The 13,048-nt window shown below is 32.8% G+C and overlaps 2 protein-coding genes across 6 annotated transcripts in view; one reads left to right on the top strand and one right to left on the bottom strand.

The window, feature by feature from the left end:
• The first annotated feature begins 4,046 nt into the window (after positions 1-4,046).
• Positions 4,047-5,225, top strand: LOC111408837 (probable galacturonosyltransferase-like 1). The gene has a single exon (XM_023038635.1). It carries the CDS (start codon positions 4,142-4,144, stop codon positions 5,222-5,224), a length of 1,083 nt encoding a protein of 360 aa, XP_022894403.1. The 5' UTR covers positions 4,047-4,141; the 3' UTR covers position 5,225.
• Positions 5,226-9,107: 3,882 nt separating this feature from the next.
• The window catches only part of LOC111408835 (putative pentatricopeptide repeat-containing protein At1g19290), a 9,658-nt gene continuing 5,717 nt past the window's right edge, over positions 9,108-13,048 (bottom strand). For 3 of the 5 annotated variants that reach the window (XM_023038632.1, XM_023038633.1, XM_023038629.1), the window contains 2 exons: positions 10,302-10,567; positions 9,108-9,293 (listed from right to left, as the gene is read on the bottom strand). The gene's annotated coding sequence lies outside the window, so the exon portion shown is untranslated. Of the gene's footprint in view, positions 9,294-10,164; positions 10,568-13,048 lie in introns of all 5 variants that reach the window. The other 2 variants (XM_023038630.1, XM_023038631.1) reach the window with 2 other exon arrangements.

Genomic DNA, 13,048 nt, shown 5'->3' with positions numbered 1-13,048 from the left:
AAAGATACATGTAATGTAGTTTCATATATGGACCTTGCTGAGGTACATTTTCTGAGGCTAAACTATGCAAGCTGGTTGAGTGGCCATTCTTAGGTTGATATATCAATTGGCTGACCTATGGGGTCGAATAATTAAAGAACAAGGAAAAGAAAAATTTCTGTATTGTTGATCTAATATGGAGATTTCTCTGGTTTAGTTCATCCTGTAACCCTCTATATATAGTATATTTTCACATTTGCATCGGGTTTCCTGAGTTGCGTATGTGGAAACTCTGGATGCAGCTACTCTGAACCTGAGGGTTTATCCCATCAGCACTTTTCTTCTTATATATAGCTTGTTCAATTCATAAATCAAGTCTAGAAGATAATAAATGAATGATTTGTAGTAATGAAATAAAGTTTGTGTACCATGTTACCATGTTCAGAATCAAAGGTAGGCATAATTGGCTACGTGGCACATGGATTGTTTGTCCAAGAAAATAGAGCTAGACGAGTTCATTTTTACCAGAATGTAAAGCGTTGATTAAGTTGTTATGTTGAGTTTGTGCCCTCTCTGTTTCTTCTTTTGCTTCTTTCTGTTTGGTCCTGGAGAATATATTTGTGCATAAACTATCCAGACACAATTCCTACAATTTTCCTGAACTGCAATGACTTAGCTTCGGATCATTGAATCGCTTTGCACCGCATGTTTATAGATGGTAGAATGTGAGTATAATCCTACATATTCAGTTTCATTGGATCCCGGTTGAAATTCTTGTTGCCAATTCACTATTGCTTTTTCATACGATAATTAGCATTTTTGTAGAACTTCAGTACTCTACTGACTTAAAAGATGTTAAAAAAGATTCTCCTGTTAAGTTCTTTGAGACTGCATAACCAGATTGTTGTTGAGTTGACACCCCCACGTGCTATATTGCAGCGTTATGCAGCTTGGAAGCTTCAAAATACAAGGTTTTTGTTAATTCTACCTAACTCATTTTAGGTAACAGAATTATCTTGGTAATTAATGTGTTGAATATATTGACTTGTTTAATTACTAGCTTCAAGAATGATTCATTACTCAATTATCATACTTATTCTTCTTAGTTCAATTTCATAAATTGGCGTCGTCAAATTTTGCTCGTAAACTATTTAATATCATATGCCACAGAACCGATACCTTGCCCACCGGTCACATGTTGCCGCATCACCATGAGGTCTAAAATATATATGGGAACTATATTTCCTGTGCTCATTATGGATAGGAGATCTTTTTTGTCATATACCATGCACAGAATAACAAGACAAAATCGAATATCACTGAGACATTTCATTAAATTTTTTCTTTTAAACCTACATAAATTTTTTTTAGACTATGGGTTCTCCTTGTAAATAAATTTAAAAAAAGAAAAAGAAAAAAAGAGCATTATATTCTTGGTGAGTCTTGGTGGGTGGGATCCTTTTGGTTCATTTGTGACCCCACACGGACTGATGACTTTTTCATTCAACGTTCTGTCTTGAACTCGTGCAATGAACTTGAATCATAATCTAAGCCTCTGTTTGTTTTTCATTATTTACACATTAAAATGAAAAATATGATTGTTATTCATCACATCAAGTCACCATATTTGAAAATATATCTCTTTTGTGGAGTTCGTAACAACTATATTTTTCATTCTTGTTCTTATATTATTGTGGCTCAAATGTATCAAGTACTGGGTAATTCATGGAAGATGAATCTGGCATGGGTACAAGGTTATGATTGAATAAGTTGACATTTGACTTGATGACTCCATTTCAGTTTCTATTGAAATTTATGTATCCTCGAATCTTATCTACATAGCCCTCCCATACTCTTTTAGTAGGGCAGCTTTACGAATTTACCAGAAATAGATGCCCATACGGATAATATTCATTTGGAGGATACCACAAAATAGTTGCTGACAACATGATTATGGAAAAATATATCTAAACTTAGCATCAGATTATCTTTGTAGGATTTTGTGTTTTGGAGGACGCTATGGGATATCTGTTTCCGGACTGGCTTTGGTCTATTTCAGAGAAATTTGTAAGCCATGGCAATAGGTTGAAGGTTCATAAATTGGGGAAAATATAACGGTCTATTTACAATATGAGGGTGTTTGAGAGACATTTTTATGTAAAAATGCATTTTTGAATAGTAAATTGATGCGAAATGTGTGGTTGAAAAATAAGAAATTTTTTTTGATTTACGTGTAATATTATTTTAATAAAGAATGTGTGGTTGAAAAGAAGAAAGAAAAATGCGCACATTAGGCTAGACGAGACTTAAATTACATAATAAACAAACATTGCGTATACGTTTCTTCTTTATATTAAAGCTTAATTTGTTCGATACTTCTCAAATTTTTATATTAAAACATTAGTATAAGTTAACATTAATATTCTATTTAAATACTTCAATATACGCACGCATCCGAACTATGAAAAAGAAAAGTATTAAATTGTATTAAATTATTGTTGAATTGTCTCGTTTTGTAACTTTATGTCCTGAGAAGTTAAATTTGGAAATTCATAGTTCTTAAGAATTAATAAATAATAAAACCCTATTTCCTCTTTTAGAAGAAATGGAGATCTGGTTGCTAAACCATTATTTTCGAGGAGTGTATATGGGAGAAATATCAATTTTATGAAAAAGAGGTACCAACAACCTTGCAATTTGGTCATAGAAAAATTTACACACACTTGAACAGTGAATAGTTGGTGGTGAATGGTGAATAGAATTCGTCGAACATCAGTATTCATTTGAAAAATAGAATTTATCAGTTTGAGTTTTACTTGAAAATAATTCAATTATTCGTGTGATTATAATTGAAACTCTACATTCTCGTAGATCTAATTCATTAAGTAAGCTAATTTCAACGTGTTTCACTATGAGAAGATGTGTAATTATTGATGGACAAATCTACAACATGACCAATAGATTTCTATGAACTAATAATAGACATTTTTTAAAATATTATGATTGTCAACTTTGTCTATTGTCACGTTCATAGAGACTTAGTTACCAATTTATCAATAAAATAAAGCATATATAGGAAATATGTTCGTAAATAATAATATCTTTGTTGTGTGTCACATCCCTCTGTGAGGAATGAGCAACTCAACCTCGGACTAGAGTTCTATCCTATCGACTTTTGCTATTTCAATTATCTTTTTCAATAATTCACACTACTTTTTATAGTAAATTTATGAGCTATGGATTAATTGTTGAATTCAAATCTCGTACATTTAGAGGGCCTTCTAAACTATTTCTGCCATGGAGCACCGAAATTTGGTCCCCAATGTACCACTGTCATCACTTTTAAAAAGCTAAAAACTTTAATATGCGCCATGCAAGTGCTTGCTTTTAATACTTTCCTTTTGTAAATTAAGTAGATTATAGTATTAAACAAGAGAAAAGAAAATAAGTTAAGCCAAAGTTGATTATTCGTTCAAAAATAAGTGGGGCAAAGAACCGCATTCATACCATATGTCTAAATAGGGAGTTCACTTACTCTTTAGGACACCTTGACTTGTTGAAGTATAAGTGATCTTCGAAAGCCTCTTCCAACGTTAAAAATGAAGTTTATGAATTGGAATAAATCAGCTGAACTACAAGCTTTACATGGACTACTTTCAGACACCTCTTCCATTAGATGGTATATTACAAATTAGGGCCGTGCTACACGGATAGGGTCTATGTGGCCCTATTCGTTCAGAAAAATCCTAAGGGTCTGCATTTGACTTCTCCTTGCTTCTATTGTAATTATGCCGAATTGAGTGGACTTGGCTGGCACAAAATCTAGAAGAGTTTTCTTTGAAGCGAGCAATCTTTCTATGGTCTTAGAGTAAAAATTAATAAGAAGACTATGGTAAATAAAAGTTCCAATAAATTAATAAATATACAATTAATGAGCAGTCTAGAACAACGTGTGAAACCAAAGAAGTTCTGTTCGAAATTCTATGACTTGGCACCTTCTGGTCTCTGCAGCCCGGCCAACCATACAGCTATACAAATAAGACTGTCCCTTTAGTTTAACTTCAAATTCAATTTACACCCTGTTACCCCCACCCCATCCCAACCACCAAACCCAAAATAAATCCACTCGATATCTCTCTTTTCCAATTCTAAACTCCTCCACATGAAGCCTAAACAAGCAGTCCACGTTTTATTGTTTCTTTCTTTCAACATATTCTTCTCTCTAGCAAAAGAAAATGTTAGAACTACAATTCCACAACAATTTGGAGAAGCCCCCAAATTCTACAATGCCCCCGAGTGCCCTTCAATTAACAATCTCTCTAACGATGATGATTCCAACGATGACAAAAACAGTAATAACTATATATGCTCGGATGAGGTTGTCCATGTGGCAATGACCCTCGATGTTACATACATCCGAGGCTCAATGGCAGCAATCTTGTCTACTCTCCAACACACATCATGCCCACAAAATGTTTTCTTCCACTTCGTCGCATCAGCCTCGGCCAGCGCATCCCGCCTCCAAACGACCATCGCCACCTCGTTCCCGTACCTGAAGTTCCAAATCTACCGCTTCCATGACACTTCCGTGGCAGGCCTAATCTCCACCTCCATTCGCTCTGCCCTCGATTGCCCTCTCAACTACGCCCGCAGCTACTTGGCAAATCTTTTGCCACTCTGTGTGAGGAAAGTTGTGTATTTGGACTCAGATTTAGTACTAGTTGATGACATTGCTAAATTAGCAGCCATCCCACTTGGTGATGACAAAGTTTTAGCAGCACCAGAATACTGCAATGCCAACTTCACCTCCTATTTTACTCCCACTTTCTGGTCAAACCCTTCTCTTTCCTTAACCTTCGCCAACCGAAAAGCTTGTTATTTCAACACTGGAGTAATGGTGATCGATCTTGACCGGTGGCGGGATGGGGACTACACGAAAAAGATTGAGGAATGGATGGAGTTGCAGAAGAGAATGAGGATATATAATTTGGGATCATTACCACCATTTTTGCTAGTTTTTGCTGGTAATATAGCTCCTGTAGATCACAGATGGAATCAGCATGGTCTTGGAGGGGATAATTTTCGAGGGCTTTGCCGGGATTTACATCCGGGGCCAGTGAGTCTACTGCATTGGAGTGGGAAAGGTAAGCCATGGGCAAGGCTTGATGCGAGCCGGCCATGTCCATTAGATGCACTTTGGGCACCTTATGATCTGTTAAAACCTCCATTTTCATTCGATTCTTGAAGATAATNAGCATATAATTTATTACGAGATTACGAAGGTTTAGAAATTTGAAATAAATGAAGAAAATAAAAAAGAAATCTTATTATTATGGCAAATGTCACGTCAGATTTTTTAAAATGAATTATCTTGAGATATTCTAATAATAATTTTTCATTTTTTTATATGAAATCTTTGAAGTATTCCAATCATATATTACTTTGCAAATGCCAGCGATTTTCTAGTGTCTTTTGGCTTGTCTTCAATTCTTTATTTTCTTTTGCTTTGACTTAGATGTTCTAATTTTATATTGGGAATTTACATAATTAAATTGTGCTTTAGTGAAGATATCATTTTTTCTTTGTTTGGAAGGATAATAATTAATAAGTGAAGATTCTGTGTATATATCAACTTGTACATAAATTAAGCAAAATCTTGGTTTTTAGTGAACCTAGATTTTAATCCAACTTCTCTTAAATGAAACCAAAACTCTTTCAATAAATTCTAAAAATAAAATATAAATAATATTAGGCAGATCTGTCGGTACCTTGAAGAAACAACAAAGAAGAAACCAAAGCATAGAACTTGAACAGTCAACATCCACATTGATAACGAGGAAGTTTATTTTCAAGGAGAAAGAAAAAAAGGGTATGGTGTGGTGGGATGGGATGGGGCTAGGTGAGACATCCTCTTCAAAATTTAGGGTTATAAGAAAGTTAAAAATAATCTCCTGCCAACTGTGGATACAATCTTGCTACATGTACATCTTATTTTACACCTTAATTTATCGAATTTATAATTGGTATAATCTTCCTCCATCCTTCATATCTTACACATTTAATCCAAGCAGTATAAATTGTGATATCGTCCATTTATCAAACAAGTGGTAAAAGAAGATGTACAAATAGCCTATGGATAAGATAAATTATGCTCACCACCGACGTGGCAACGCCAAGTTGAATTGTTAAGCATTGTAGGCTTAATCAAGGACGTTAACGTTGGAAAATATAACTCTTACCTATCATGAATTGAAGATATTTCTTAAAAGAAATGTTCAATTCCTCCACAAATATAATAAATTAAATTTTATTTTTATATATAGTTAAAAGAAAAATGCATGTCCACTAACATGCAACAACACGGTTTCTTTAGCTCATGATTTAACATTTTGTAACTTTTTATTTAAAAGAAGACTAGACAATGACAACCCTATACTCTTTTTCTTTTTAAAGGATAGTTCAATTAGAGGTTACCTAAGTCGACATGTCTATGTACGTCTTTTAAAGATATGTAGGAAGGAACTTTGTCGGTTCATAAAATAGAGTCTTTGGTAATATTTCGAAACTATAAACTGCACATACACATTCAATAATTCTTTTTAAATATCTTAATTAATAAAAATATTTTCGTATTTTCTGAAAAGGATTGTAGTGTTAAATAATAATAATAAATTGTTGGTAAAATTAATTTTTCTAGAATTTTCATTGGTCACCATGGATTCTGCTTTTAATGGTTTCAAGAAGAATTATTCATTTCATGTTCAACCAATGAAAGGAGTACATATAAAAGATGAATCGTTCCCCACGCACATGCACATCTTTTCCAAGCTTCACTTTCTGCTGTCGTTTCATTATTTTCTCAATGACTATAATTGTTTTTCATATAAAAATATCACATTAAATTAAATACTTTATAAAATTACTACTTTATTTTGTGAGAAAAAAATTATTTCACTCAATATATTATTGTACATATTAATTCTAAAGAAAATATTAAAAGAAATGTAGATACATATTCTACATTACAAATTTAAGGAAAACCAATAAATCCTATGCTTCTAGAAAAATCACTCTTTATTTTCAAATAAAGAAGACTAACATTTTCAAATAAATCATTTTTGAACGATTTGGAAGGGAAAAAGGGGTGGAAATTCCATGTTTTGAACTATACAACATTCTATAGGATCACAAATTTAATTATATATAAGTTGCACGGAAATATTTCTAAAATATTAAATATAGAATGAATTTTCAAAGGAACTTTTATGTTTTCCATTTATTGGAAATGTATTATCTACTCATCTAATTATTTACCTAGTGTAACAATCAATTTTCTAAATTATTACAAATAAATGTTATTCCTTCAACTTCATTCTTACTCAATATTTTCAATTACGCTACGCATACGAGTTCAAAAATAGGTGAGACACGTGTTGAAATGCTGTTGGATAGTTTGAAAAATTAAAACAAAAAACACCAATCATGTGCTGTCAAATCAATATGTCTCGTTCTTTCCTATTTTTAAGCCTGGCTAAGTGACTTATTCATATATTTTCTTTCTAGATGATGTCAAAATATGGCATCATCCAATGCCTATGATAAGGCATGATGAACCTTCTCTTCTTACTCACTCTCACTGGTAACGATTAAAATATTTAATAGTAATCTCAATATCCATATTATCATGGTGCCTTACAACTTCGTCGGTAGAAATTCATGCAATTGCCTAATTGATTTATAAATTAATTAATGAAAAGAAGTCTCCATCTATGATTTCAAGAAATGGTTTAACATTGACTATAATACCTAAGAGATCCTATTGACTCGGTTCAAATTTTATGGCTGTCGGTCATTCTTTTCGTAATAGTAACAATAAATATATAAAATCATAGTTAGAATTCAAAAAGTCAAATGATGCCCCCATGACATGAGTCATTAAATTAATATTAATTTGCCCAAATAGTGATATGACACAATCATGATTTTAACATATGATCTATATATATAACTTTGATATATTGGATCCAGGTTTCGAAATTGTCTCTCCATTTTCATTTTTATTGGTGGAATTGAAGTTTCCAAAATCTACAGGTAGAAAATACCACTGGTCCCTTGACTTGAAATGATTTTATATGAGTAGCTAAATTTTAATCATTCCAGTTTTATATTAGTAACTAAATAAGCAAAATTGCTCTATTTTGATAGAATTTTGCCTCATGTACAGGCCGTGTTCACAGGGCCAGTACAGGGCACTCACATGCCCTTGCATTGGGTTGGGGGTGGGTGATTATTTATATATAAAAAAAAAAAAAAATTCTCCCACCCTCTCCATGGTTTGTGAGTATTCTGTACAGGTCCTGTGCAAACAAAACTTATTTTGATAACGTTTCCAAGTAATATTTAAAGAAGTAAATCGGATTGAACCATACCAATAAAGGATTGGCGTTACTTGTCCTTAAATATAAAGTTCTTTTCTTTTCTTTTCTTACATATTTAAACTCTAGCAAAATCGAGATGGAGATATTTGCTTCAAAAATACTAAATACTTATTTATTATACAATATAACAAAGAAACTTTAACTTATTTATAATCTACTAGTACTCTTTTGTTATACGAAGTTGGATAAACAAATTTTTACTTTTTTGTAACCCACTCATTCATTTTCCTTTTGCGATTTACTACTTATCGTCAATGTCACTTGCATTGATGAACCAAATTGTAGGGTCCCTAGAAACCAATTTGTTATGTCTCCATGACCTCATTTGAAAGCTACAAAATTCCTAGTCTCTTAGTTTTCTCTTTCAAAGATAGTTGCACCATGTATTGTTACTTTAAAATAGGTGGGGATGAAACGTATGAAAGAGAATGAAACATTAGTGAATTGTACAGGAATGTTTTGGAACATCTCATTAAAGAAGAGAAAAAAGTTATTGTTACCCTGTCTAATCATGTCCAAATTACTACATCAAGATGCATGTCAAGTGATGGGAAAATAATCAATATTCCCACCAAAATACATATGCATTGCATTTAAATGTTTGGAATTGAATTATTAAAACGGGAATCTCCCTGACATCCAATTTGCAGGTGAAAAAATTGCACATATTCTTAATATTATGTTTTTTTCATCAACAAACAATATTTGGTATACTAGATAGGGCCTAATGAAGAAAAATAAGTGTACAACAAAATTTATCAATTTTCCAGTCTAATTGTGTTCAATCCAACTAAACATGCCATTATTGTTATTTTGTCGCCAGGCTAGACCGAATGGAACAGGAGAAAGACCTGTGCCTTCTGTATAAAAGGGTGCCTGTAAAGACAAAAGAAGCAAAAAATAAAAATCGAAACAAGAGGAATTAATTAGGAAAGAAGTCTATAGGTAAGCAATAATTTGAAGAACAGAAAAACTCGAACAGATCCTGAAAAGTTAGAACATTAGGGGCAATTCTCTCAAACTGTACTGCTGGATTTGAATGTAGGAGATAGGCCAAATTTTACTGAAAAAAGAATTACTAAAACAACAAAAGCAATTGACAACTAACATTAACAAATAAACATGCATAAAAGAAGATGCAATCAAATTAACCGAAAAACTACAGTTGCTGGAGGAGCTGATAAATGATAGAATGCAAGTGCTTCTTTCCCTCCCGCCACACAGAAAGAATGCCAAATAGTATGAACAATATTACTCATCTATGTACCTCTAACTTATGACGTAGCCTCATGTTATTCAACAAGAAAAAAATCACTAACAGTTCTGTGTAACAAATGATCTTCGCTTAACCGGAATATAAGAACTAAGGATAATATTGGCAGATAGAATGAAAAAAATGTTTTTAAATAACACCACTAATGAATAGGTCAAAGACACAAAGTGAGAACTTCTCAATTATCGACATCTTGAAACCCATTAATTTAACTTATTACTCAGGTGATGTCTTACATCTGGATTTTTGCTGCAACTACTTCAATTGTTTGTTTTCTGTCCTCTTCACTCATGCCATGTATTCAAGGAAATTTCGTTCTTAACTCCAATTATTGAGAGTTAAAATTGAAAAAAATAAATAAAAGGTGTGTGCACGTGCATTGGTTAGCTTTAAATAATTCTAAGAAAGTTTGGCTAGATTCTAGCTCATTCACTGAGATCAAGTGAAAGGAAAGACCATACAATGATGTCTCACTTGCATGGCCAAAATGATAGAGATTATGGACCAAACTATATTGGTAACTGAGAATTAACTGCACAGTTCCTAAAGAGGATGCATTTGCCTACCAAGAGAAAGAAGAAGGAAGTAAACAAATAAGAATACATGAGTACCCAGAAATGGAATCTGTATAGAAAGTCAGTTCAACAGGCAAGTACCAGCCTCATAGGCCCTGCAGCACTGGATGCTTGATACAAAGAATTCCATCTCATTAGATGAATGAGCTCAGTAACTTTTAGTCCCATAATGTCTCAAATCAGGAGCTAGGGTCTAATATTCACAGTCCAACAATCATTTGTTCTCCCCTTTTACTGCTCACCATGTTAGACAATTGAAGGTTACCACCCACTCCAGAGAATGACACAATAAGAGTTCCAGGCTGCAAAATTTTCGACATCAAAACTTAGACATTAATACTTATTTAACTACGATAACAATGTGATCAACTATGAAAGAACAATCCATAATTCTATGTCAATATATAAGATTTCCCTCTAGCAGAAGTGAAAATGGGTGCTCAAACAGAATGGAAAAGAATTTGAGAACCGTAAATGGTAAAGTATATGACTCCCATGTTAGTTATTAACAAACAAGTCATGACTAAATTAATTCCAAGAGAATTATTTATTCAATCTGTCATGTCAACATATATGACGAAGCAAGAAAGTCGAAACCAATCAAGTACTTGTTGGTCTTGTTTGGGATGCTATAGATACAAGCTTACACATAGGTCAGATAGAAGTGCTGAGCAGGGGCGGATCCAAACTTTTAGTATTGAGGGGTCAAAATTTTAAAAATAATTTTTTTAATAAACAACATAATATCAATAAAAATAAGCTTATATGTATTTTGACATTTTGAAAACGTCGTATAATTATATCATTATTAATATTATTAAATAAATTTTGCTACTTGTATAGTTTTTTTTATCATTTCATTGACAAATGCTGAGCTAACATTGAGTAAATTAAATTGAATATAGAAATTAAATGAATTGAAATAAAATTCAAGTTTAGTTCAGGAAGTAAATGAAATTCAAATTTAAAGCAAATATAATTCGAAAGTAATTCAAATTGCATTTAATCCGTAACGATCCTAGAAAATTTACGTCATATTTCATGTAAGACTTCCGAATGAAACGATATAAATTATATTGAAAAATTTATCGTTCAAAAATAATAATTAATTTAATTTTTTAAAAGAAAAAACGAGTTAGACATCTTTTTTTAGGCGTACATTTGATACATATCTAACTATTTTCGATATCTGTTTGGACCATTCGATATGAAAACAATGTAGTTTTCGAAACAAACTTTTACATAATATAGACGATTTGTGGATTCAGATAGCACATAATTGCAAACGAATTTTTAAGTTAGGATATTATTGAAATTCTGAAAACACTAGTTTCAAACGCCCTACTTTAATATGTCATAACTTTTGCTATAGTTGACCACTTCGCATGCCATTAATGAGTGAAAAACTAGGTCATAAACATTTCAAAATGATATTAAGAATACAATTTTTGATTTTATTTGACATCCCGATGAGTGCATCAAAGTAGATTTAAAAAAAAAGAGGGCAAAATTTTGTGGGGTCATTTGACCCCACATGACCCCATGTGGGTCCGCCCCTGGTGCTGAATACTTTAGATCATAGTCATTAAGTGCAGAAAGAGATCAACCCGAAGAAGAAACTGGATCATGTCAGTGATCTAACTGCAGCATAACAATTGTTTCATAATCAATATACACCTCACATGCATAATATTTGATAGGGACAGTAGTTTTGTTGGTAAAATTCATCATAACTATTTATTGGATTAATTACATCCAATATCATTTATAATCTAATACTGGAAAATATTATCAACAAGTTAAATTTGGGGATTTTAGATGTTGGATTTCTTAGGGTAGATTATCCTATTTTCCACCCTACCAACATAAAAAAATTAAGTCAAAAACATATATGAACATAGTTCTTTTTCATCAAAACTAAAGTAAAGATTTAAACAAAACCTGAATGTTTTTAAAACAAGACCACTGGAAAGGAGAAATAATAAATATACATAACAGAATATTTGCCAGATGTTTGTTTTGAGTTTTGGTGAGTCCAAATAGTAGACTAAACAAATCCACTATAGACAACATGGTGCAAAATCAGAAAAGTGTCTGGCTAAAAGCTTGCAAGTGTCCACGCTAACATGATGTCATGAATGATGTTAATGATGATGGTGACATCGAGACATCTAGAAGGAAAAGGCAGTAGTGAATCTCAACATCCTCCCTCTGCCAATGATTTCTCCAACTTGTGCTATTTACCTTTTGAAGTTCCTTTCTTCCCTTATCTATCCATTTTAGTGAGTTATGCCACATTACATATTGCATGTGCTTTAAACGCTTCTAAGTCATCGCCTCTCAGCATTTTATTCCTTCTCTATCCAAAATCGTGCCACTGCAGAGGTTGTATGAAAATCATTTTCTCTCTCTTTCTTGTCCTTGTTCAATTTATAGCATATCCTTCCCCTCGTCTAAACTAACAACCTCAAGCAAAGTGGCTCTTCCACTAAAAACCATAATATTTGCATAGGCAATTTCTGTAATAGTGATCATCTCATCTCTGATTCTTCGTAGCTCTCCCTTCTTCGGACTTTAGAGTTTATCGCTGCTTCATCACATGTCTCCTCTTTTGCAATTGACTTGGATCTCAAAGAAGCACACTTGCCTTTTCTTATTTACAATCCCTTCTTTCTTCTAAAGAAATAGCATTTCCTTCCTTGTTTATGAATTCTTCAACCCCCACCCCCCCAACCCCCCCCCCCCCCAACCCCACCCCAAAAAAAAAAAAAAAAACAGGCCCG

Source organism: Olea europaea, chromosome 14 (genome assembly GCF_002742605.1).
Source record: "Olea europaea var. sylvestris chromosome 14, O_europaea_v1, whole genome shotgun sequence".
Classification (NCBI taxonomy): Eukaryota; Viridiplantae; Streptophyta; class Magnoliopsida; order Lamiales; family Oleaceae; genus Olea; species Olea europaea.
Note: the sequence above shows the minus strand (reverse complement) of the source record. Positions and strands in the feature narration are given on the sequence as shown.